The sequence below is a fragment of the Hemitrygon akajei genome, chromosome 8 (assembly GCF_048418815.1).
Source record: "Hemitrygon akajei chromosome 8, sHemAka1.3, whole genome shotgun sequence".
In the NCBI taxonomy this organism is placed as follows: Eukaryota; Metazoa; Chordata; class Chondrichthyes; order Myliobatiformes; family Dasyatidae; genus Hemitrygon; species Hemitrygon akajei.
In genome coordinates this window covers 27,107,672-27,135,671 of record NC_133131.1, presented here as the reverse complement: position 1 = coordinate 27,135,671, position 28,000 = coordinate 27,107,672, and the positions used below count along the sequence as shown (strand labels likewise).

The following is a 28,000-nucleotide window of genomic DNA, read 5'->3' as shown; positions in this document are numbered from 1 at the left end:
CATCCAAAGTTAACCCACACGGTCAGAGGGAGAATGTAGCCTCCAGAGGGAGATCGAACTCCAATCTTTACTGCTGGCACTGAAGCGCGATTGCTATACTGTACGTAGGTCTGTTCTCCCCACCTGTGGAAGAAATATCCTTGAGATAGAAGGATTACAAAGATTTATCAAATTATTCCTGAGATAACAAACAAGATTCATTATTAAGGATGAAATAGTGGCATATCTAGATAGCAGTGATAGGATTGGGCCGAGCCAGCATGGATTTACCAAGGGTAAATCATGCTTGACTACGGTAATCTGTTGGAGTTTTTCGAGGATGTAACCAGGAAGTTAGATGGGGGAGATCCAGTGGATGTAGTGTACCTCGATTTTCAGAAGGCATTTGACAAGGTCCCACGTAGAAGATTGGTGGGTAAAATCAAAGCTCAGGGCATCGGGGGGAAGGCATTGACATGGATAGAAAACTGGTTGGCAGATAGAAAGCAAAGGGTAGCGGTGAATGGGTGTTTCTCGGAATGGCAGGTGGTGACTAGTGGGGTGCCACAGGGCTTGGTATTGGGACCACAGCTGTTTACCATTTACGTTAACGATTTGGATGAAGGCATAGAAAATAACATCAGCAAATTTGCTGATGATACTAAGCTGGGTGGCAGTGTGACATGTGATGAGGATGTTAGGAGAATTCAGGGTGACTTGGATAGGCTGGGTGAGTGGGCAGATACTGATACTTGGCAGATGGCGTTTAATGTGAATAAGTGTGAGGTTATCCACTTTGGGAGTAAGAACAGGAAGGCAGATTATTATCTGAACGGTATAGAGTTGGGTAAGGGAGTAATACAAAGAGATCTCGGAGTCCTTGTTCATCAGTCACTGAAGGTGAATGAGCAAGTGCAGCAGGCAGTGAAGAAGGCTAATGGAATGTTGGCCTTTATTACAAAGGGAATTGAGTACAAGAGCAAGGAAATCCTCTTGCATTTGTACAGAGCCCTGGTGAGACCACACCTGGAGTATTGTGTACAGTTTTGGTCTCCAGGGTTAAGGAAGGACATCCTGGCTTAGAGGAAGTGCAGCGTAGATTCACGAGGTTAATTCCTGGGATGTCTGGACTGTCTTACGCAGAGAGGTTAGAGAGACTGGGCTTGTACACACTGGAATTAAGAAGATTGAGAGGGGATCTGATTGAAACATATAAGATTATTAAGGGATTGGACAAGATAGAGGCAGGAAATATGTTCCAGATGCTGGGAGAGTCCAGTACCAGAGGGCATGGTTTGAGAATAAGGGGTAGGTCATTTAGGACAGAGTTAAGGAAAAACTTCTTCTCCCAGAGAGTTGTGGGGGTCTGGAATGCACTGCCTCGGAAGGTAGTGGAGGCCAATTCTCTGGATGCTTTCAAGTAGGAGCTAGATAGGTAGCTGGATAGGGGAATCAAGGGATATGGGGACAAGGCAGGAACCGGGTATTGATAGGAATTGATCAGCCATGATCTCAAAATGGCGGTGCAGGCTCAAAGGGCCGAATGGTCTACTTCTGCACCTATTGTCTATTGTCTATAAGATGCTGTTGGCGGGGGGGGGGGGGGTTCTCAGTGGGTCAGGCAGCATCTGTGAAGGAAAATAGACATTGACATTTCAGGTCAACTTTCTTCATCTTGACGGAAAGTTAGAGGGGAGATAGCCCATATTAAAAAGCAAGTGAAGTAGTGGAGCAAGAGTTTTGTGGATCCAAGTGATTTTGGATGTCATGCAGATGGAGGAGAAAAGAGAAGAAATGTTGAGAGGGGCTGTGAGATTCTTGGGAAAACACTGATGAGGGGGCACTCAGTTGACCGGGCCTGTACTCCATTGACCTTAAAGAATGAGAGGAGCCTTCCTGAATTACAGAAAAATTTGACAGAGTGGGCAAAGGAATGGAAGTTTCCCTTGGGTGACTGAGATGAACAGAAATTTCCTCATACAGAAGATAGTAAATCTTTGGAATTTTCTGCTTAATCTCCTGATTTGATTATGGAAGCTCAAGGTGATTCCATCTCACCTGCCTTACCTTTTCTGTTCCGCAGGTCATTAGAGCATTCTTCCTGGAGGCAGCTGCAAGATGGTCGTATAGTTCCTCAAACCTATCTGTATATTCCGAAAATCTGTAAATTTCACCCACACCACCAGTGAGGTCTGTCAGAGCATCCAGTGTCCATCCACCTTCAATTGCTTTATATGAACCGTGTAACCTATTGGGAAAAATGTGGGCAAACAACAGCACCGAAATTCACAATCCATCTGATGGCTGGCACGGAGAATGTTCAACAGCATGAAGCAAAGCAAGCTTGTGGTTGTCAATCTCCATGTCACCAGAGGAGACATCTAAGCTCAGTGCAAATTACATTCATATTGTTTCATATCATAGACAGTGATCATTAGGGTCATTGTGTTAATGCCTCCTCTTGGAACATTCCCACTGGTTCTACTTCTCCACTCAATTCCCTTCAAAATCTGGGGTAAGATTCAGGAAAAGCTGGAATACTTGAAGGAATCTGGCATTTTAAAACTACCTATTACTATCATACAGATGACAGGGCGGAGATATGTCTCTACCAAAGGATGTGTAAGTGGCTCCTTCCCTCAGCTAGCCTTGGGCTTAGCTCCCACCCCAATCAGGGTCATGTGAAGCCATGGAAGCAGGAGGTAGATGGTTGTATGAGCAGCCGCTGCATATCACAAGTCCTGGTTATTGCTAATGGCTGTGGTCACCAGTCTTGTAAAGACACTGCTCAGACGAAGTCAATGGCAAAACACCTCTGTAGAAAACTTTGCCAAGAACAATTATGGTCATGGAAAGACCATGATCGCCCATGTCACACAACACAGCACATAATGAACGAACAATTATTATCATAATTTGAGTAGATATCTCCAAGATTTTGTCAGGACAATTCAGTTCAAATTTTAAAGTTATACATATCTTTATTCTTACATTTCTATTAAAAGATTCCCTTATTTGAAATCACTATTGAAATTAGAATTACACTGTAATGATATCATCTGCCATTTCTATCAGGAAAATAATTGCAGTGTAACTTTCAGTCGAAGCCTTCTATTATAAATGCAAGCTCAGGAATGCACGATGCAAAACATGACAGGAAAATGCAAATAAACAAGTTCATGAATTTGTTTTTGGTCATTTGAAAAGCACATACTATTGAAGTGGCTTTGCAATGTATTTCACTTCAGAAGTTTGTTTTTATTGATTTCAACAGATAGAATGTATGTACATTAAGGCCTACTTGGAGAGGATCTTTTCTATAGTGGGTGGAGTCAAGGACAAAAGAGCACAGCCTCAGGATAGAAGTATGTCCCTTTAGAACAGAGATGAGGAAGAATTTCTTTAGCTATAGGGTGGGGAATCCATGGAATTCATTGCCACAGATGGCTGTGGAGGCCAAGCCATTGAGTATATTTGAAGCAGAGATTAATAAGTTCTTAATTAGTAACAGCATCAAAGGTTATGGGAAGAAGGCAGGAGAATGGGGTTAAGAGGGATAATAAACTAGTCACGAGGAAATGGTAGAGCGGACTCGGTGGGCTGAATAGACTAATGCTGCTCCTATGTCTATGGTCGTATAAATGGAGTCTTTTAGCTCCAGAGGCAGTATTTTGTTCTATATGTAAGATGAGGGAATTCTGGGAGAGCTTCAGCCTCCTGTATAACCACATCTGCACCAGGTACATTGAGCTGCAGCTCCTCAGAGAATGTATTAAGGAACTAGAGCTGTAGTGTGATGACCTTTGACTCATACAGGAGAATGAGGAGGTGATAGATGGGAGCTACGAGGAGGTACTCACCCCTATGTTGCCAGAGGCAGGTACCTGGGTGACTGTCAGGAGAAGATAGGGAAATGAGCAACCAGTGCAAAGTACCCCTGTCGTCATTCCCCTCGATAATACGTATATCACTTTAGATACCGTTGAAGGGGACAACTGACTGGGAGGGAGGGGGGCCTCAGTGACCGGGTCTTTGACAATGAGTCTGATGTTGTGGCTCAGAAGGAAAAAGAGGTGAAGAGGTGAGAAGGGATTCCATAGTCAGAAGAACAGAGACGAGAAAGAGACACCCAGGGTCAGGGATGCCTCAAATCGGGTCCACAGCATTCTGAAGGGGGAGGGTGTGCAGCCAGAAACCTTGAAACATATTGGCACCAATGGCAAGAAAGGTAAGGAGATCCTGAAGAGGGATTTTAGGGAGCTAGGTAGAAAGCTAAAAAATATGACCATCAGGGTAGTAACCTCTGGGTTGCTGTCCATACCACATAGCAGTGAAGGTAAGAATAGGATGATTTTGCAGATGAATGTGTGGCTGAGGAACTGGTGCAAGGGGTTCAATTTATGGATCATTGGGATCTCTTCTGGGGAAGACATGGCCTATACAAAAGAGACCGGTCACATCTGAACCAATATCCTTGTGGGCAGCTTTGCTAGAGCTGTTCGGGAGGGTTTAAGCTAATTTGGCAGGGGCACGGGAAGTGGAGCAATGGCGCTGAGGATGAGGTAGCTGGTTTACAAACAGAGGCAGTGTGTATTGAGATGCCTAGCAAGGAGAAGCTGATGATAGGGCAAAATTGCAGTCAACAGGATGGGTTGCAACATAAAAGATTGACAAAATCGAAAAGGGTGAAGACAGGACCAAGTGTGTTATATTTGAATGTGCGCAGTATAACAAGTAAGGTGGATGAACTTGTAGCACAGTTACAGATTGGCATGTATGACATTGTGAGCATCACTGAATCGTGTCTGAAAGAAGATTATAGCTGGGAGCTTAATGTCTAAGGATACATATTGCATCGAAAGGACTGGCAGGGAGGCAAATGGGGTGGTGTGGCTCTGTTGGTAAAAAAAAAGAAATCAAATCATTAGAAAGAGGTGACATAGTATTAGGTGTTGAATCATTGTGAGTAGAGCTGAGGAACTGCAAGGATCGAATCACCTTGATGGGAATTATATACAGACCCCCTAACAGTAGTAAAGATGTGGTTTACAAATTACAATGGGAGATAGAAAGTACATGTCAAAAGGGCTGTTGTCCTCGGGGATTTTAATATGCAGAAAGATTAGGAAAATGAGGTTGGTGCTGGATTCCAAGAGGGGGAATTTCTAGAATGCCTACGAGATGGCTTTTTAGAGCATCTCCTGGTTAAGCCCACTAAGGGATCAACTTTCCCAAGTAAAGGGAATTACAGAGTCATGAGAGAGGAATTGGCCAAAATTGATTGGAAAAGAATGCTGGCAGGAATGAAGGCAGAGCAGCAATGACTGAAAGTACTGGAAGCAATTCGAAAGGTGCAGGATATATGTATATATCCCAAAGAGAAAAAAGTATTCTAAAGGCATTAAGAAGGAAAAGGTATAATATGAAGTTAAGCTAGCCAATAATATTAAAGAGGATACCAAAAGTTTCTTCAGATATATAAAGTGTAAAAGAGAGGGGAGAGTAGATATCGGACCATTAGAAAATGATGCTGGAGAGGTAGTAATGGGGTTTAGGAAATGCTGGACGAACTGAATACTTATTTTGCATCAATCTTCACTGTGATGACACTCGAAGTATACCTGACGTTCAAGAGTGTTAGGGGTCAGAAGTGTGTGAAGTTGCCATCACTAGGGAGGTTCTTTGGAAACTGAAAAGTCTAAAGGTAGAGAAGTCACCTGGACCAGATGTAAACACACCACCAGGGTTCTGAAAGAGGTGGCTGAGGAGGCTTTAGTAATGATCTTTCAAGTATCAATTGATTCTGTCATGGTTCTGGAGGAATTAAAAATTGCAAATGTCTCTCTACTTTTCAAGCAGAAGAAAGGAAATTACTTGCTAGTTAGTCTGACCTCTGTGGTTGGGAAGACTCTGGAGTCAATTGTTAAGGATGTGGTTTCCTGGTACTTGGAGGCACAAGATACAATAGGCCATAGTCAGGATGGCTTCCTTAAGAGAAAATCTTGCCTGACAAATGTGTTGGAATTCTTTGAAGAAATAGCAAGCACAGTAGACAAAGAAGAATTGATTGATGTGTAGTTGGATTTTCAGAATGTGCCACACATGAGGCTGCTTAACAAGTTAAAAGCCCATAGTATTACAGGAAAGATACAGGCATGCATACAGCATTAGCTGATTGGGAAGGAGGCAAAGAGTGGGAATAAAGGGAGCCTTTTCCATGTGGATTGCGGTGGCTAGCGTTGTTCCATTGGAGACTGCATTGGGAATGCTTCTTTTTACATTATATGTCAATAATTTGGATGACAGATTTGATGGCTTTGTGGCCAAGTTTGCAGACAACACGAAGATAGGTGGAGGGGCAGGTAGTTATGATAAAGTAGTGAGGCTACTTAGACAGATTAGGAGAATGGGCAAAGAAATGGCAGATGGAATACAGTGTCGGGAAGTGTATGGTCATGCACTTTGGTTGCACTTTGGTAGAAGAAATAAAAGCATGGACTATTTTTTAAATAGAGAAAAAATACAAAAATCTTAGGTGCAAAGGGACTTGGGAGTCCACATGCAGGATTCCCTAAAGGTTAGTTTGCAGGCGAGGTCAGTGGTGAGGAAGGCAAATGTAATGTTAGCATTCATTTCAAGATGACTAGAATATAAAAGCAAGGATGTAATGTCGAGCTTTTAAAAAACATTGATGAGGCCTCACTTGAAGTATTGTGAGCAGTTCCGGGCCCCTTATCTAAGAAAGAATATGCTGACATTGGAGAGGTTTCAAAGGAAGTTCACAAAAATGATTCCGCAATTGGAAGGCTTCTCATATGAGGAGCATTTGATGGCTCTGGGCCTCCACTCACTGGAATTCAGAGGAATGAGGGGTGAGCTCATTGAAACCTATCAAATGTTGAAAGGCCTCAATAGAGTGGATGTAGCGAATGCTTCCTATGTTGGGTGAGTCTAAGACCAGAGGACAGAGGCTCAGAATAGAGGGATGTCCATTCAGAATGGCGATGAAGAGGAATTTCTTTAGCCAGAGAGTGGTCAATCATTGCCACAGGCACCTGTGGAGGCCGTCATTGGGTATATTTAAGGCGGAGGTTGATAGATTCTTGATTAGTCAGGACATGAAGGGATACGGGGAAAAGGCAGTAGATTGGGGATGAAATGGCAGAGCAGACTCGATGAGTGAAATGGTCTAATTCTGCTCCTATATCTTCTGGTCTCTTGTCTTATACCACCATATCACAGACCTAAGGCATCTAAGTGAATGAATTTCAGATGACAAATGAGAAAATCTGCAGATGCTGGAAATCTAAGCAACACACACAAAATGGAACTTTGACCTGAAACATGAACTGTTTGCCTTTCCACTGATGCTGCCTGACTTGCTGATATTTTCCAACATTTTCTGTTTTTACTTCAGATTTTCAGCATCTGCAGTTTTTTTCTATCCCAAGATTTGTAGCAAAAAACAAAGCATTTGTATTAAACAGCCCCGGCACTGTTGAACATGCTCTGTTGAAAGGATTTGACTAGCAGAGTGTCAGCTCTCATGCATTAGCGCACCTCACTGCTTCTCTTGCTTTTAAGTTTTCAACACAATCCTGACAATCGGTTGATCTGATGTACTTACTTTGCAAATGCCTTTTCAAAAAGTGAGGGCCAAAATTCATTGTCCGCTTCTGATCTGGCGTAGATAAGTTTTCCATTCCTTGTTGGCAAATAATCATCCACCAAGATTTCTACCCACTTCCCAAACTGCCAGAATCGGAATCGAAAAATTCCATAGTATGGAGAACTGCCAGTGATAAACTGACCTGTAAGCATTTAGATATTCAATTTAGAGTCATCCCTTTACAAGTTACAAAATGACTTTCAATAACTAAAGCAATTTATCATCATACCGTACGTGCTTGTAAGGTTGAGCACCCCTTATCCGAAATGCTTGGGGCTGGAATTGTTTTGGATTTTGGGTATATAATGAGAAAGCTTGGGATCGTCATCATTCCTGACCCTGAATTTATGTGTTACCAGTAAGCAGTCCTTGTCTTGCACTTGTTCATCACACATATGTACTTAACAGTAAAAAATTATTACATACAATTAACAGAATGAAAATATAATGTGTGCAGGGTAACAAAAGCAGCTTCAGGAGAATACCTGAATCAGTTATTGATAAACAACAAGCTTTCAGTCTTCACCTAAAACGCAGTGTTTGATTAAAAAGTTACAGTACGTTGAATTTGTATTTCACTTTTTTTTGATTTTATGTAAGGTATAAGAACAACCAGCATTGTAGGTTTGTTCTGGTATTAGATTTTCATGATCAACAAATGCTTTAGAAATTTAATTCTGTCTTTTCTTAAATTTCTACAACCAGCCCACTGAATATTCATAAGTACCTTCTGTTTTCATTTGTCGTGATAAATCTTTGCTTGCTTCACGATCAGCTTATGATTGCCCCACCACTGACGATACACGATCAAGACCTTCAGTTTCGGCTTTATGCAGTGTTTTTGCATTCATTTCTGTTCACTATATATATGAGACCACTTCTCAGAACTGTCTGTGGTACACAGAAACCTGCCCATCACTTTGGAACCTTCCCAGTGTCTTGTGGAACTCTCGATTTGTGACGTTATATCAGCACTCAAAACAAAATTTGGATTTTGGGGGTTTTATGGATTTTGGAATTTGGGGTAAGGGTTACACAACCTGAATCCTGTGAAATAGACAGAAACATAAATATCTCTAGAGAAGGTTAGGGAATGCTGTGATCTGGCGGTGATCTTGGGAATAATGCAAGATTTTGTTTGAGTAGGTGCAAACAAAAATTACTCCATTTATGGGGTATCCAGAATGAGAGGTTGTATATACAAAAAAGTCATTAATGAACTTCAGAAAATTCATTGATTTCTTTGCCTCGTCCTTTAGTTTAAATAATTAATATTCCCCTTAAGAGTTTTCAAAGAGTAATACAAATGAATTAATGTAAAACTGTTAATATTAGGTATGATCTCATAATGAAGAGCAATAATTTCCATTTTGTCTATGATGGAACTCTATTCTATCTTCCCCCATTCATTTTTCTCTGCAGGAGCTGACAGCTGGATTCCTGGGAGAGTTGTTGACCTTAAATATTTCAAATGGAAAGCTTTGCTCTGCTTATGACTCATTTGCTGGTTCTCTAGATGATACTACTAAGAAAATAACACAGCTTCAGGGCATACCTGGCATAAGTTCTTGCTAACATGAGAGCACAGATTTTTAAAATAAATTGAAGTGGAGCTTTGAAAAATAAATATTTTACAATAAAGATGAAAATTCAAAACCTCAGAGAAATGTTGATGTGGAATCATTAAGCTGAAAGTAAATAAAATAGTTGCTTATAAAGGAAAAGTAATGAAAGATATGATTGTGAGCGAAAGATGGAGGCTAGACTTGGTGGCTAATGCAGTCAATAATATTGGAACTGCCTGAATCACCATCATAAAGATTCATTGCCCAGGGAACTCAATGAATTCACAGCCATTGAGAAAGACAATCACTCTAAATCAGGGGTTCACAACCTTTTTATGTCATGGACCAATACCATTAAGCAAGGGGTCTGTGGACCCCAGGGTGGGAACTCAGCTCTAAATCCTCCTCCATTGTCCTATGGGCTACAGCACAACAAGTGCTTCTTTTAATGTGAAAAGGACTTGTTTCCTAGCCACCCTACTAGGTTGTTCACAATATTACACATCTCGGTTCACTCTCCCCACAGCTCTTTTCACCTGCCCATTAAAACTGAATTAGGATTATGTTGCCATGCCAACATCCTGGTGTGTGAAGCACCAGTCATTTGCCCTTGGGCTCTATTGAGAAGTAGGTTTATTTCACACATAGAGAGTAGTAGGTGTGTGGAACACTCCAGCAGGGGTGGTGTAGAGATAGATACATTAGGGGCATTTAGATAGACACATGGATGAAAGAAATGGAGGTCTATGTCACGAACTTTTGTGTGTGTTCCTTTGGAGGTCTATGTGGAAGGGAAGGTCTAGAATGATCTTGGAGTAGGCTAAAATGTCGTCACAACATTGTGGACCAAAGGGCCTGCACTGTGCTCTACTGTTCTATGTTCTATAACATTCATTACTTTGTGATGTATTAGAGAACAGTCGGATTGACTTAATTCTACCAATACATTGCAATGAGGGAAGAAGCGAACCTTCTTCTTGTGGCAGTAATCACACCCTCGAGTTGGAAAATAAAGATTCCAGACAGACCTACTCAAAGTTGAAGCTCTAGTCACTGTGGAAATGGATACTTATGTACAAATTAAGCAAGAGTTCCCCTCCCAATTATAAAGGGCTCATTAGCCTTAATTGCAGTCCACCAGGAGCAAATACCCCAAAAGAATGTTAGAAAACCACCTCTGCCAATTTCATTGACTGATTACCTAGAGAGTCTGCAAGACTTTCTAAGCTCCTATGGAGCTTGCATGAGGTACAATGCTGCTTATATTGGTGCAAGGAATATTTTACGGATGAACAGACATATTATTCACTCAAATATGTATCAATATTATGTTTACTTTTACTTTCCATTTACTATTTACTTTCAGTATATGGAGGGATTCATTGCCTGATGTTGTCATGATAGGTAATACGAACCAGAAGATATTCTACTAACCTACTTAGCTTCAAACATGAGATTCTAATCATTAATTATGTTATGCCTTGTAACTCAAAAACATCAAAACTAATTAAAAGAAAGACACAGAAGCTGAGAGATGAGAGTCTTAGTTTATTTTTTTAAGCAAGGTGTGCATGTATCACCGGGTGCCATGATGACATACGCCACTTACATATAATCCATAATGTATTATTTGAAATGAACTAGAATGCTTAAATCAAACAATATAGTATTTCTTAAATATTACTGAAATATTAAATACACTACAAATTATACAAGAGAAATTTAGGTTAACTGATGATAATTATAATAAGCTTTCCTGGAAAGTAACGACTTAAAGGCAATGCTTCAGAAAGGCAGCACCATCATTAAGGACCTCCCTCCCCACTCAGGACATGCTCTCTTCTCATTACCCCATCAGGAAGAAGGTTCAAAATCCTGAAGATACACTCAATGTCTTAGGGAAACTTCTTCCCCTCCGCTATTAGATGTCAAAATGGTCCATGTGAGATTCACTTCAGAATAGTCCATCTCACTATATTTGCACTACATATACAGTATATTCCTATTGGATTTCATAGTCTATTATGCATTGCATTGTGCTGCTGCTACAAAACAATAAAGTTCATGACATATGTTAGTGATAATAAACTTGATTCTGATTTCTGTTTCAGATTCTGATACTAGCAAATACACTGAGTAACTTGGCAGACTAAGTGCAATTTTCAAAAAAAATTATGCCTTAATCAAAATGTATTGACACTTATGGCAATAGATGTTTAAAATGGAATATAGACATATTTATTAATTCTCATGTTCAGGCAGTTACCCGTAACTCTCTGTTTATCGTGTATTCAGACTTGTTGGACCAAAGTCTTCACACAAGCCTGCACTTGTGGAAGAACGCCACTGGGATTTTGTGATGTATTAAGATATTAATTAAGTGCACTTGACAGGTTGAATCACACCTGTGTCTTAGCTGAATGCTATACTAATTACCAGGTGGTGGAGAACTGATAAACAAGAGCAAATCTCTCACACGTTCAAGTATTTCAGAATCAGCATATTCAATGGAATTTCCCTGCAATTTCTCCCTGCAAATGCAATGGGTTTGAATGGAATAACATCATAAATATTTTCTTCATTTATTCAATCTCTTAGGGAGCTGGCTACTACTAGAAATGCTAGCTCTAACTAAGCCTAACATTTGAATAATAACCTTGCAGTTCCTTTGGCATCTTAGACTAAGAAAATGAATTAATACTATTTTGAGTATTAGTTTGAGATGTATTTATTTGTCAAACAGGGAAATGGGCACCTAAAACAATTACATATTCTTCGAGGCTTTAATACTGGCATATAAAAAAATGAGGAATTAGAAGAGGATCGAGATCACTTGGCCCTCAGTATAATCAAGCCTTACCCCCTATTCTGTGCTAGTTCTCCATAGCCCTCAATTCCCATAGCCCAGATCAATCAGAAATGCACTTACTTCCTCTTTAAGTACTCCAAGTGATCTAGCTTCCACACTCTGTAAGGTGGAGAATTTCAGAGATTCGTTATACTCTTTAAGGCAGGGGTGTCAAACTCATTTTAGGTCACGGGCTGGATTGAGCAAAATGCAGGTTCATGCGGGCCGGATCAGTCGGACGCGTGCGAACGCAGCTTTCGTTGCCTCCGTTTTTTCAGCCTGCTCTCATGTGTCTCAGTCTCTGCTATAACTACAAAGTGTTTCACTTTACAAATTCCGTTTCTTATGAAGAAGACTGCCGAGCAAGACTGCCGAATAAACACTAAAAACCCTGAAAACCTGGTACCTGAATAAACTCAGCATTAGCCATATCATACGCCATAGGCGCTTCGATTACTGGGGCCAGCTTTAATAGTAATTAGATATTATCTCGCGGGCCAAAGATAATTCCACCGCGGGCCTTGAGTTTGACATATATGCTTTAAGGTGTTGTTCCTATGTGCATGGGTTTTAAGTGACCACTCTCTAACCTTGTAACTATGTCCCCTTGTTCGAGATTCTTCATACATCTCAATATCTTTTATTATTTAATGTAGTTGTCATTTATCATAATGATCAGTGAATTGTATTTTATTTGCTAGATGTTAAAATTTAAAATAATGCTGATCTACTATTCATTTATAAATTAGAAACATGAATGTACAGTGTAAATTTAAAACATGTCTGGTTGATTTTTAAATTTGTTTTTCCATTCAACTTATTTCCTTTGCCCTATATAAAATGCATGGTTTGCATATGCAACCATGTTACCTGCTGTTGCAATGAATTAGAAAGAATGAATATTTCATCAAGTATAATCTGTCAGTGAAATGGGATAACAATCCTTCTGTTTATACCACTGGCACATCTCCAAGCTAGTGCTGAAGTCATGCCAGAGTGTAGTAAGTGAATGCAGTCATAACTAACCCTTCCAAAACCAAATACTTGTGCTTAGAAATTGGATTTGGCCTTCTTTAGTGTGCTAAACTGCTGTTCATTTAGGTCCCCACAAAGTATCTGAGAATTGGCCAAAAGATATTTTAACCCATGCTGAGGAGACTTACACCCAGAAATACTGTACGTGCTGTAACAAGAACTCATGGTTCACAATGACACTGCATTCAATTTGGTGCAATTGCTGACACATCATTAAGCAGCATGAAAAGAGGGGCATCATACCTTAAAGGCATTCTCCCCTGGCAACTGGGCACCTGCTACACACTGAATCACCCTCAAAGGCCTCAATTCTGGGATGATGGCCTGGGACCATTAATATACAGTACTTATAAGATAGATGCATAACTTTAATTTTTAAATTTTAATTATAGTTAAATTTTAAAAAAGCAAACACTAAACATTAATCTGGAAATCTACAACACTAATAGTACACCAAAAATCTCTATTTTTAGATAGGAATGCTTACCTGATGGAATAACTCGTTCTGTTAATCTTTTATAATTGGCTATAGTAGCCACTGATGCCCAAAACCAGCAGTCTCCAAGCTCACCCTGCACAATGTCACTTTTGCTAACTCCATCTGTCATAAAGTAAGGCCTTTCATGTAGGTCCTAGACCAAAGAAATCAGGGATTATCATAAGTAGAATCCTACTCCACTGCTCAGTATTTCAAGACAGAGGAATGAATTGGTACAAATTGGAATTTATTAAGGATAAAATACAGTTCATCATGTCCGTGATAAAGCTCTGCCATCCCCCACCCCATCACTCCTCTTAGCCTTAACCATTTCCATTTACATGATTATCTACTGCGTACATCAGCTTTAATTTAAGAAAATGTATCAAGGCACTTCATTTGAGAGATGAAAAAAGCTGATACAAGCATAAATTTTAAGAAAGTTAATGGTAGGGCTCTTATGTAAATGCTGCAAATCGCTTACAAATTAAAACAGAAAATGCTAGAAGTGTTTGAGAAATCAGATGCCTTTTACAGAGCGTGCAAGATGTTTGCATTTTAATTCCCATTTTAATTCCACTTCCCATTCCCATTCTGATATGTCCATCCATGGCCTCCTTTACTGTTGTGATAAGGCCACACTTAGGTTGGAGGAACAACACCCTATATTCTGTTTGGGTAGCTCCAACCTGATGGCATGAATGTTGATTTCGCAAACTTACAGTAATGCCTCCACCCCCCACTTCACCATTTCCCATCCTCTTTTCCCTCTCTCATCTTATCTCCTTGCCCACCCATCACCCCCCCCCCCGGTGTTTCTCTCCCCCCCCCTTTTCTTTCTTCCATGGCCTTCTGTCTCTTTCACCAATCAATTTCCTAGCTCTTTGCTTCATCCCTTCCCCTCCAAGTTTCACCTATTGTCTGGCATTTCTCTCTCCTCTCCCCCCCCCACCTTTCAAATCTCCTCCTCAGCTTTTTTTCTCCAGTCCTGCCGAAGGGTTTTGGCCCGAAACATTAACTGTGCTTTTATCCATAGATGTTGCCTGGCCTGCTGAGTTCCTCCAGCATTTTGTGTGTGTTGCTTGGGTTTCCAGCATCTGTAGATTTTCTCTTGTTTGTAAGATCTTTGAGGATCTTTTAGCCTTATGGCTATTCAAGAAGAACTAATCATTACCTAAGGAAAGCTTTGCTGTTTGGTATTTTGAAAAACACTCCCATAACATTTATCCTTCAATCCCTTATTACATTCCTACTGACACTGTTAAATATCAACATCTTCATCTTACTTAGTCACCTCATAATTTGCCATCAGATATATAAATTTAAATAAAACTAACAAGGAATGTGCTAGAATCATTTCTTTTCCATTGTAAATTGTCTACAGGAAGGAAAAGCCAATATATTGTTGTAACAAAGTGCAGGACTAAAATTTGTCCACGTTAAAAGGGAAGAGTTTCACTGACTAATCAATACTCTATTCTATCTAACTGATACACAGTATAATCCGCTTTGCACTGTTGCCCAACGTTTATTATACCTCTACATCATGAAGAAAATCCAGATGATCTCAGCTGTTTCATCTCCAGTACATTTTAGCACGATTGTTTTTTATGACAGTAACAAACTATACCTAGGACCAACAAGTGTGAGACCATTCTGTAGTTACCAAGGAACGGATCCATTTGATTTCTTCTGGGGCTACTGGTTCATAGGTTAGTGATGAAAGTTCAGGAGGAAATTCAGGATCTACCCAGAGCTCCCCAGTCATCTCAAGTTCTTTTATAATGTTCTGATAGTTCTGAATAAAATAAGAAACAATAGTACAATGATACTAAAGGAAGGTAGCATTCATGGATATTATCAGAATAAAATTATTAATTCAAAATTGCTGTGCTTATGAACCAGCATATAACCACTCAAAAATGTTGCACTTTTACCATAAGTTTTAATTAAGCGATGTTGATTTAAAAATACAGGGAAGAAATGACATTGTGTCATTTTATCAGTTTTTAAATACACCATACAGAATAACTATTCTTGTGCATTGTTAATCCAATCCTATGGACTGAAATGGTCCAGCAATAGGACTCATCTTTTTCTTTTACTGTGATTTAGGTTTTTTTTTTTAAATTTAGTGTTTGCGCTGTAATAAGTTTGCAATTCACAGTGAAAATCTAATAGTTATTCACATTCCATATAAATGGCAGACCACTGTTTTTGTTTTGAATACTTAAATATAATTCAGCAACTTGAACTTAACCTCAGTATGTAAAATTAGCTAAGTTTTCATGTTTGCTATAAAACAGATTGGGGTCTAACTTTTCGTAGAGATAGCAGAGTATCTGTTTATTTGCTGCTTCCCTATTAGGATATTTACTGTAAGACCATAAGATATAGGAACAGATTTAGGCCATTTGACCCATCAAGTCTGCTCCACTACTTCACTATGACCGATCCATTTTCCCTCTCAGCTCCAATCTCCTGCCTTTATGCCCTGACTAATCAAGTATCTATCAACCTGTCTTAAATATACTCAATAATTTGATCTCCACAGCCACCTGTGGCAACGAATTCCACAGATTCACCACTATCTGGCTAAAGAAATTCCTCCTCATCTCTGTTCTAAATGGACATCCTTCTATTCTGAGGCCAGAATTTATTTCTCAAATAAATTCTGGCAATTGCACTTCCTTGTCTCTGTGCAGAAGTTAATCTGTAAATTTCAGGTCACAGATCAATAGATGCCCTTTTTAAAAAAAATAAATGAAATGTTATTACCATTTTGTTATGAAAGCTGCAATGTTCTATTGACATAAAAGTACATACTACTGATGATCCAAGTTACAAGTGACGACGATCTCAGTCAATTAGGGTTTAGAACAGATTTTAATTTTGTAAGGCAAAAGCTCAGGTTAGAATGTGGTCCATGAATTCTCAAAATATATATGGTTAACACTAAAGATATGCAAGATTTCTGCTTTCTTTTTGCATTACTTATTTATTTTTTAATTAAATATTTGATTAATATTTAATTTTAAGTTTATTTTTCTTAATGTAATTGATAATATTTATTATTATGTATTGCACTGTACTGCTGCCACAAAACAATAATTTTCATGACATGTATCAGTGATAATAAACCTAATTCTGAAGATTTTATTACATCAGCAATCTCGATATCTAAATTTTTATAAATTATCAAAGTATCTACAATGCAATTTAGTTATGTTGTTTTATAGAAGTAATCCTTTTCTTCTGTATTAATAAAATACAGGTTAATAAGGTTGAACACAGGTCTAACTGTAAAGATATCAGATATATATAACTTTAGTTGCATGATCACAGAACTGTATAAATTAAAATGTTCTTAATTTTTGGGCTCCTGACTCGAGGCACACATGATTTTAAACTGTCTGTCTCCCTTAGCAGTAGCATCAACACACACCTTAATGGTTTCTAAATTCAGAGTCAATGTAGTCCCTGACAACAAAAATACATTCATATTTAGCATCATATAATGTTAAACTCACTCTATGCTTGTAATGGGAAAGCAGCATAAGATTGTATTGCAGTGGCTTGCAAGATTGTTTGTAACTATGATTCGCCTGCCAGCAGTAGCTCTAGTTATGGGAACAGGTAGGCCAATAGCTCTGCAGTGCAGTAACAAGGATCTAAAAAACACTTGTTGATATTTCATATTTTAAAAAGCCAAAGGCACACTAAATAACTATAATTTGTGAACTTTAGAGTGACAATTGAAAAATTAAAGAAAATATTGGGACAAATTTTCCCATCTGATTACATTAATTCTGCAGAGCTTACAGTTAGCATAAATCTTATCTAAAATGACTTTAATGCCCTATAATTATTTGCAGAATATTCATTTCAATTTAGTCCCACCAATCACCAGGTAGTAATCAGTATTTGCTTTAATGTGACAAGTAGGTATTATGCAAGTTAGCAAGCTAAATAAAAACTGACAAAATAATATAACACCAAACTTTAACATGCAAAACATTTTATAATCTCAGTGCCGTTTTCCCTACACTATAATTGGTAGCCCAAAACAGAAATAGAACTGGCAGATTTAGAAATAATGTCTGAAGTGCTCGTTTATTTTTTATAACATTCTGAATATTATAAAATTAAGACTCTCTATTAGTGTTGTCACAGGGTTAAACAGCATTACCTTCGAATTACATTTTAGTTCATAAAGATATTAATAAGAATGTGGTGTTATCTATGTTAAATAATACATCAATATGGAAAGAAACTAACAATGCTATCATGTCAATGTATAAGTACCAAAGGAGTTGGATAGTATAATATATTTAACATCACCTTGATGAACAACATTGAGAAGTTTGTGCATAAAAATTAAAACAATAAGTTTCAAGAATTAACTCTTCCAAGGACAAATTACAAGCAAATTGAAAAGGTAGCATATGTAAACCAGGCAAAGTTTTGACCAAAACAGTAGATTAAAACAATTACCGATTCAATAATTAGATTGTCATCTATTTTCAGCATTTCATTTACTTGATTCAATAGTTCCTCTATATCATTCTTCCTTGGACAAATGTCTAGAAGAGCTTTCACCTCCCCAGTGAGCATATTCCATTTCTCACTGACTGCTTTCTGGTCTGTTACTGTACGTGTGTTGTTCACTTTCATCGATAGCACCCTCTTCTCCGTACCATTGTTTTCCAAGGATACATCAGTTTGCAAGAAATGAATTTGGGTTACTGTTGTATGGGTACATGAGCAACTGTTCCCCATTCAGTGCTAAATCAAATCTGCATCTTTCGCTGGTCACTCAAGTTAAAAGTGATACCTGTTATTCAGATAGTCATAAGATATGCTGGAAGATTTTTAATGAACTATGATCCATTTCCTCTGTTGCTATGAGATGATGCACACACAGTGCCCTCCTTTTGAGAAGGGCACTTCAAGAATGTATTTCCTTTATTTCATCTTCACCCCACCCACCAAAAAAAATCTTGATTTGGATGCTTTAATACCTTGTCGTCAATGCATGTCATCGCAAACAGCCTTTCGACCTGAAGGCTTGTAACTAATGTTGCTCTGTAAAAGTACAGAAGATATAACTTGCTGGATGAGAAAATTGCAATCGCTCCTTTTCTAATGTACTGTGCATGTGAAAGGGGGAGCCTGGCAAATGACCAATTATTCATTTCAAGTTTGCTGCCGACCCCATGCTCCCCACAAAGAAAGCAATTGAAGGCAGTTAATATTTCCAAAAAATAAATGTATTTTTCTGAAGTTGTATGAAGTTAATGTGGCATTATTTTTGTATTAGGCAGGCTCATACAACACGCTCATTAATATGGTCAGAACATAATAAAACTGTTACAACACCAGAGGCATTTCAACCCATTCAGTGTAGATAGGCTCCTAATCATGCAATCCCATCAGTGCCATTCCTTGCTCTTTTTCCATTACCTTGCAAATTATTGACTCTCAAGTGCCTATCAACTCCCTTTTGGAGACCAGACTGATTCTATTTCCACCATTATTTTAGACGATGTATTCCAAGTGCTCAAGCTTTTCAACACACCGCATGTACATTTTGCAGAAAATTTCAAACCTGTTTCTCATGGCCCTTGAATTATCTAATCTTGGGAACAGCTCTTCTCCTCATAACTGGTTATAGCCACCCGGTGGTATAGTGGTATTAGCACTGGACTTTGAGGTGATTGAATCCAGCCAGCTCCTTGCACTCTGTCCATCCGTACTGCATTGAGCATTGAGCTAGCAACTCGGTCTTGTAAAAAAAAATCAAATTCTACGGAAATGGCAAAAATGCCGCCTGATATGCCACAAAAGGAACAACAACATAGCTAGTTATGATATGGTATATCTCTCAATCTTCTTTACTCCACGGAGAATATGATATGCTGAGTTGATTGGAGCTCTACTATTGTAGATCTGATAAGTACTAAAAAAGTATAAATTTTAGGAGACACAAGTAGTTTTAGGACACTTGTTCAGTCTTTATTGAGCAGTGACTACAAGAGGAAGAAACCTCCATGGGCCTATCCTTATTAGGGGGGTCAGAGGTGGAGAGGGGTTGGTAACTTGAAATTCCTGGGTGTTATTATCATAGCAAAAGATCCATCATGGGACTAGCATGAAAGTGCCATCACAAAGAAAGCACGTCAATGCCTCTGCTTTCATAGAAGTTTGGCAAATTCAGCATGTCACCTAAAATTTCGACAAACTTTTATAGGTGTGCAGAGAGTATTCTGACTGTATCACATTCTAGTATGGAAACATCAATGTCCAAGAGGTGTATGGGCGGGTATAGCACTTTGCCACTTGCAGGGATAGTGCTGGGAGGGACAAAGGGACAAGAGAATCACGGAGGAAACAATCCCTGCAGAAAGTGGAGGGGGGGCAGGTAAAGATATATTTGGTGGTAGGATCTCTTTGCAGATGGCAGAAGTTGAGGAATATGATGTGTTGGATGCGGAGGCTCATGGGGTGGTAGGTAAGGACAAAAGGAACTCTATCACTGTTAAAGTGATGGGAAGATGGAGTGACAGCAGGTGTTCAGGAAATGGAGGAGATGCAGGTGAGGGCAGCATCAATGGTGGAGGAAGGGAAATCCCATTCTTTGAAGGAGGACATCATGGGAACAGATGGAGTGGAGACGAATGAACGGAGAAAAGGGAACAGCATTTTTATGAGACAGGTTGGAAAGAGGTAAAGCCAAGATAACAGTGGGAATCAGTAGGTTTATAAAAGTCAGGCTGTCTCCAGAGATAGAGGACAAAGAGATTGAGAAAGGGGAAAGAGGTGTCAGAAATGGACTTAAGGGAAGGGTGGAAGTTGGAGGCAAAGTTGATGAAATTGACGAGCTCAGCATGACTGTATGAAGCAGCACCAGTGCAGTTGTCAATGTAGCAGAGGAAGAGTGGCATTACAGGTGTAATTACAGGTGAAAGCTTGAAACATGAACCGTTCTGTGTAGCCAATGAAAAGGCAGGCATAGTTGGGCCCATGTGGGTGACCATGCTACCCCTCGAGTCTGGAGAAAGTGAAAGAAGCTGAAGGAAAAATTGTTGAGGTTGAGGACCAGATCTGCCAGACAGAGGAGGGTGGTGGTGGAGGGGAGCTGATCGGTTCTTTTATTGAGAAAGAAGCTGAGAGTGTTAAGGTCTTCTTGATGAGGATAGAAGTGTATAGGGGCTGGACATCCAGGGTGAAAATGGAGTGGTCAGGGCCAGGGAATTGAAAGTTATTGAGGAGATCGAGAACATGAGAAGTGTTGCAGATATAGGTGGGAAGAGACTGGACCAAGGGGTCTTAGAATGGAATTGAGGTATGAAGAAACAAGTTTAGTGGGGCAAGAGCAGGCAGAGTCAATGGGCCTATCTGGACAGTCAGGTTCGTGGATCTTGGGTAGGAGGTAGAAGCAAGTATAGTGAGGTAAGGGAACTATGAGAGTGGTGGAAGTGGATGGGAGTTCTATGGAACTGGTGAGGTCAGTGATGGTGTTGGAGATGGTTTTCTAATGGTCCGGAGAGGGGTGTTCTTCAAGGGGTAGGTATGAGGAGGTATCTCAGAGTTGCTGCCTGGCCTCAACAAGGTAGAGGTCAGACCGCCACACTACAACAGCACCCCCTTTGTCAGTGGGTTGCATGGCAAGGTTGAGACCGGTCGGAGTGAGTGGAGGGCAGTGTGGTCAGAGGGAGTAGGGTTCAAGGAGGAGAGAGGCGTGCTGAGGTGAGTTGATATCTTACTGGCAAGTTGAGATGAAAAGATCCCGAGCAGGCAGAGAACCAGAGCGAGATGTCTAAAGGGGAGAAAGGTTGGAGATGGGAGAAGTGGGGGTGGGTCATCAATGCAGGTTGAGAAATCCTTACCAAGAAGCGGGCTCGGACACAGAGGTGGCAGAAGCTCAGCGCTGTGGCGGGTGCAAAACTCACTGAGGTGCAGGCAAAGGAGGACAAAGGTAAGGCCCTTGCTGTGGAGAGAACATTCCACCTCAGAGTGAAGGTTGAAGATAATGGTGAAGACACAGCAAGGATTAGAGCTGGGATCAGACAGGTGGGGGGGGGGGGAGAGGGAGAGAGTTGGTGATGCCAGAGGAGAGGGGAAAGTTGGGGTGTTCAGGGAAAGTGGGGTGGGAGGAAGACAGAGGCACTGAGGATCTCTGAGGTGATGGTGGAGCCTGAGACACTCGAGGTTGGAGAGAGGCAGTGGGGGAAGGGGGGCTCAGTGGCAGCAAGGAAAGTCTCAGCCTGGAGGTGCTGGTGACCATGGTCCAGGATGAAGTCGATTTAAAAGCTAAACTGAAGCTGATATGAAGGATCGAAAGCTCTGCTGCATTGAATATAGCTTTGTATCATTGCAAAGTGACACTTCATGGTTAAAGATGAACAGCCTTGAAGAACTTTACTCTTTAAGCATCCTTGCAAAAGCAGACGAGCCTTTCTGCTGCACTGGCTTGAATATTTGATTGTATTCTTCATTCAAAACACAGGCAGATATGACTGGACATTGGCGCCGATTCTTTAGCTGAACCATTAACTTCAAAAACTGTCTCAGTTTCTTGATGATTTTACACACTGAACTTAGATCAATTTGAATAGGTATTGCTAAGGGTAAGAAAGTTATTGCTGCCTTTCTGACAAAAACAGAACTGGTCATATCTGAACTCGTTATGTTGGCCATCTTCATGTTTATAGGGGTTCCTATGGTGATTTCCTTCTGAACTTTTGGCAGATTGCACATGCCAACTCCAAATTTTCCAGATCATTGTCAATATCTAACCAATATACAAAGTGCTGGTAATAGATTTCATATATACAAAGTAGTGTAATTCTTAAAATCAAGATCAAGCTAGGTTTTTTTTCATTTCTGGTCCCTGCAAGGGTTCCTCCCTGAGATTGCCTTAGGGCCCCTGTATTAAGGGGTGACAGAAGTGTCATCCCGGTCAAACTCCCCATCTGCCCTTGTCTCCAGGGGTTGCCTCACTGCCTATGATCAAAATCTCAATAGCAGGGCTGATTAGTATGCATCAACTAATGTGGACAGGCAACAATTTTTAAAATAATCTTAAAGGAATTACACTTGTTTCAAAAGAGCAGCTTTTAGTGAATAACCAGTGATTTCTACAGCTGCGACAAGAAAGTCATTATCCAGTGCGCTCAATATCTAGTCAGAATTTTCAAACAATAGTCTGCATAAATTAAATATGATTGGATTTTGTTTGAAAGACTGATACTCAATTTGGTAGTTATTTTGGAAAAACAAAGTCAAACATCTCTGCATTCTAGAAGCAGTCATGATTGGAGCTACTGATTTTGGACCCAGAACACTTAATGGGTATTAGTAATCTATGAGTGAAGTGAAATGTCTTCCAAATAGGAACTGGAGAGTCATCTTCACTGCAAAAATGATGATTAGTGGTTCTTTTTCTACCGGCACATAATTCTATTCAATGTTACTTTAAATGGAAGATACAAACACTATTGGTTTCCATTAGCTACCATCCATCAAGTGACTGACAACAGTAACCTCTAGTAATCTGAGGCATCACATGGAGGCTTCAATGGGCCCAACATATTGTAATGTATAAGTAATGATTCACTTTTACATTCTGGCTCCGTTTTTCATTTCTTTAAGTATCCTGTCACAGTTACCGTAGATTCCGGACTACAGAGCGCACCTGATTAAAAGCCGCTGGCTCTAATTTTAGAAATAAAATCAATTTTTTAATTATACAGGCCGCATCGGATTTTAGGCCGCACCGAATTTCCGGCGGAACGGATTTTCGGCGCACTGGATTTCCGGCGGACCGGATTTTCGGCGCACTGGATTTCCGGCGCACCGGATTTTCGGCCGCTTGTAATATGAGATATTTACACAGAAAGATATTACACGTGTTGGGCTTCAAATTCTGCCCTGTGTTCGTTTTGGAAGAGAGACAACCAACACCGGATTACAGTGCAGCGTGGCTTTATTGCAGAACGCGTTTTGCCTTCCCCTTACATTCTGCTCTTATTTATACTCCTTTTTCCCCCAAACCAAACCCTCGCTACACATATTTGGTAAGGCTAAACTTTGTTATACCTACCGGTATTTGGTAACATCGGACACTTGTGACCTTATTGGCCCGATACCATTCACACACGAGTTTTACTGTTTTTTTGTTTACTGAATCGCTAGCAGTTTCGGTGCAGCGGAATCCTCAGTTTCGCTCCCTCCCTCCCTTGTACTGCTGTCTAATATCACGTGAGCCATTCCTGACCTGAAGCGGCAGTCCCAAATTAAATCTCCACCGTCTCACCATCGATTCATGTATGCCAAGATTACGCGCAGCAGCTCGATTTCCTTGTTCAACCGCCAGATTGATCGCCTTTAACTTAAAAGCTGCATCATATGCTTTTCTTCGAGTGTTTTCCATGTTGATGAGGGTGAGTACAAATGGCTGATTTACAATAATTTGTGAAGTGCGCTTGATTTATCGTACAATTTCATTGGACCTCTGTGAACTACTCATCAATTTTATTGGTCTACTGTTACGAGGCAAAATGTTTTGGCGGCATGGGAAAAAACCTTATATTAGCCGCACCTTATTATAAGCCGCTATGTTCAATGCTGTTCAAAGCATGGGAAAAAAGTAGCGGCTTATAATCCGACATCTACGGTATTATATGCAGCAAAATTGTGAATAGAACTGAACCATACCCAACATGTACGGTTCATTTCTCTGTTAGTGGTAATGAGCAAGCTATCCTGGCTATATAGAGAATGGTCTTTGCATCCACTGTCAACTAAATAATTCTCAGTGGCAATAACTTCACCTGGCGTTCGGAACATGAGCATAGACACTTATGCATAATTTGTCGTGAAATAACCTGACCTATATCTAAGAGTACATCAAACCAATAAACCTAACTGTTATTAATTTAGCTCCAACAAATTCCATGTAGTGATTGAAGTGCCAGTGACGCCCACCTAACTGAGGTCAAGTTTATCTAACCATCTTGTCAACCTAACTGATTAATGGTTTCCCGTTCACTTTGACTCATTTTCACTAGGACTCTTTATTCCCTCGCTCACTGAGCTCCTCATTCTCATGACTTCTTAACTAATATAGGATCAGTTCAGATTTACAAGAAAACTAGTTGGCATCAGGCACCATGCAAATCTGTTTTTTGTGACTTTTTAAAAAGCGTTCAACCCTTTCCAAGTATGATTCTGCAGTACCTATGTGAGCACTAAGCACCCCTTTTCAATTGATTATTCATTTTCTGGACCAATTAGTAGTCCTAACCATTGGCCATTATGACACTTGATACATTTTATTTGGCTAAGAACTTCATTACATCATCAGAAAAATGTCTGTAGGCTCAATGCACTCATCGCCAAAGATAGGTCCCTGAATTTTCTGCTGGGAATAGAGTAGGTTATGGTTAATTGGACCATCAGATACTTGGCATCCTTTTATTTGGAACAAATCTTAAAGAATAAAAACTATGTGAGAAAATAGCTGGGATTCCCTTTATTTATTTGGGACACTATGCTGCTTAATTGGGGCAGGAGACTGCTGCCAAACAGTTTCTAACTAGTGTCAGTCACGTGCTCTTGTGTGGCCGTTAAGACATTACACTGTGCTTCAAGTGAACAGTTTATAAATAGTGTCAATTGTGTGTTTGTTTGTGTTCAAAAGGCAGCAATTTTTTGTCACTGATAGTTGGCAAGAAATTAGCTGTTTAAAGATAGTGTGTTGTTTGATTATATCTTTTAACTATTTCCATGAAACATCGGCTAATTGAGGCAGGTGCTTAATTGGGTCAAAATGTACTGGTCCCAATGTATCCCAATTAACCAGAATCCACTATATATGTATATGATAAATAAGTGTATAAACTATATGTTGTATATGCACCTTAAATCAATGTAATCTACAAGATACTTTCTTTATCTGTTAATACTATTGTACTAATTTTTTATGTGCTGTATGTGATATATGTACTGGGTTTTGCACCTTTGTCCCTGAGGAACTTTGTTTCATTTAGCTGTGTACATGTGTATGGTTGAATGACAATCACATTCCCAGCCTGTCGACATGTCTTCCCTGTCTGTGAGGTACACATTTCCGTTTCTACCTACACAGAGACATTGCTGCATTCAAGTCCAATTTGTACTATGGTCACTTCTCTTGTCATCTCTCTCTTTTCCAGTACAATTAATTGCCATGTGTTTTAATTGCCAATGAATGCAGAAATATTAATATCAAGTTTTGTTCTTATGTAAAGCCATATTTCAATTGTTCCAACTACAGCATAACTGGAGAATTGGAGAAGACGAAACTCATACAGCATTACTGGATAACTAGAGAGACGAATCTCAGAGTTTAGTTATTTATTTATTGAGAGAACAGCATGGAACAGGCCCTTCTGGCCCTTTGCAGCCACACCGCCCAGCAATCCCCCGTTTTAATCCTAGCCTAATCACGGGACAATTTACAATGACCAATTTACCTACCAACCTGTACGTCTTTGTATTGTGGAAGGAAACCAGAGCACCCAGAGGAAACCCAGGTGAGAAGGTACAAACTCCTTACAGGCAGCAGTGGGAATTGAACCCAGTTCGCTGGTGTTTTAAAGCTGTATGTTGCATACATACTGTGATAGTAAATTGACATTTTTACCTTCACTGGACTGTTTGTGTAGCTCACTAATTGTATTTATACACATGAGAAATTCTATAGATGTTGGAAATCTAAAGCAACACACACCAGCTGAGTTCCTCCAGCATTTTGTATGTGTTGCTTTGTATTTATCATACTGTGTTTACATATCTATACTCTTCTAGTCTTCCTTTGTCTGCTTCCATATGATGCTATACTGGAGGCGTCTCTATTGCTTTTGAACAAACTCATTCCTTTGGGCACACACCTGCTCTTTCGGATGCAATCCACTTGCTTGAAGTCTGGCTGGAGAGTAACTTCTTCCTGGAATCTCTGATCCATGATAGTCTCAGCCCCCTAAAGCTGATCCTCAAGTTTGAAAAACCTGAAACAGAGCTTGATCGGTAGGAGGGACTTTCTACAGAGTTTGCTTGAAAGGTCCTGAAGCTCACACAAGTTGCAGGGAATGCATTCTGTAGATTTCAATTTTCCAGTGATGATGTAAGGAATCTTATACTTCTTCTACTGCCTTTATTTATTATTAACATTATGATTGAACTACACTACCCTCTTTTTAAAACTCTGATTCATAATTTAAGTATACATTGGTAATTTAATAATTGTTCTGCTGCATTTTAATGATGATTCAGATATATCTGTATAATTTAGATATGTGGTGATATTTGGTTTGCTGTCTGCAAAATTCTAAATTCAAACTTAAAGTCCTAGCTGCTATAAACAGCCACAAGTACTTTCACTAAAGAGATTATACTGTAACTTCCCAATCTTCAAAGACCAGTTTACATCTCTGTTTATTCTTCATGGTAAGTTTTGGCTGCCAATACCCACGATTTGAGTGGTGGGTACCCCCTCCCTATGAACAAAGTAGTTGTTCAGCTAACAAAGTAGTTTCAACACAATTCATTTATTTTCAGTGATACATGTTTAAATCCAACCAATTTTCTTAAAACACATTCAAGATTCACATTGGATTTCTATCTTATTAAAGATTTCAAAATTATCAATCATTCTGGAACATAAAGGTCAGGAAAATTTTTAATTGGGGAGGACAAATTATGAGGCTATAAGGCTAGAACTTACGGGTGTGAATTGGGATGATGTTTATGCAGGGAAATGTACTATGGACATGTGGTCGATGTTCAGGGATCTCTTGCAGGATGTTAGGGATAAATTTGTCCCGCTGGGGAAGATAAAGAATGGTAGGGTGAAGGAACCATGGGTGACAAGTGAGGTGGAAAATCTAGTCAGATGGAAGAAGGGTTTACGTGAGGTTTAGGAAGCAAGGATCAGATGGGTCTATTGAGGAATATAGGGGTAGCAAGAAAGGAGCTTAAGAAGGGGCTGAGGGGAGCAAGAAGGGGGCATGAGAAGGCCTTGGCGAGTAAGGTAAAGGAAAAGGCATTCTTCAATTATGTGAAGAACAAAAGGTTGACAGGCGTGAAGATAGGACCGATTAGAGATAAAGGTGGGAAGATGTGCCTGGAGGCCGTGGAAGTGAGAGAGGTCCTCAATGAATACTTCTCTTTGGTATTCACCAATGAGAGAGAACTTGATGACAGTGAGGACAATATGAGTGAGGTTGATGTTCTGGAGCATGTTGATATTAAGGGATAAGAGGTGTTGAAGTTGTTAAAATACATTAGGACGGATAAGTCCCTGGGGCCCAACGGAATATCCCCAGGCTGCTCCACGAGGTGAGGGAAGAGATTGTTGAGCCTCTGGCTAGGATTTTTATGTC

The 28,000-nt window shown here is 39.8% G+C and overlaps 1 protein-coding gene across 1 annotated transcript; it reads right to left on the bottom strand.

The window, feature by feature from the left end:
• Positions 1–12: 12 nt before the first annotated feature.
• Positions 13–18,248, bottom strand: LOC140731520 (calpain-A-like). Its single transcript, XM_073052990.1, has 6 exons — positions 18,069–18,248; positions 15,241–15,372; positions 13,584–13,728; positions 7,607–7,790; positions 2,047–2,227; positions 13–123 (listed from the first exon to the last, which is right to left on the bottom strand). Exons 1-6 carry the CDS (start codon positions 18,246–18,248, stop codon positions 94–96), a joined length of 852 nt encoding a protein of 283 aa, XP_072909091.1. The 3' UTR covers positions 13–93.
• Positions 18,249–28,000: the final 9,752 nt, after the last annotated feature.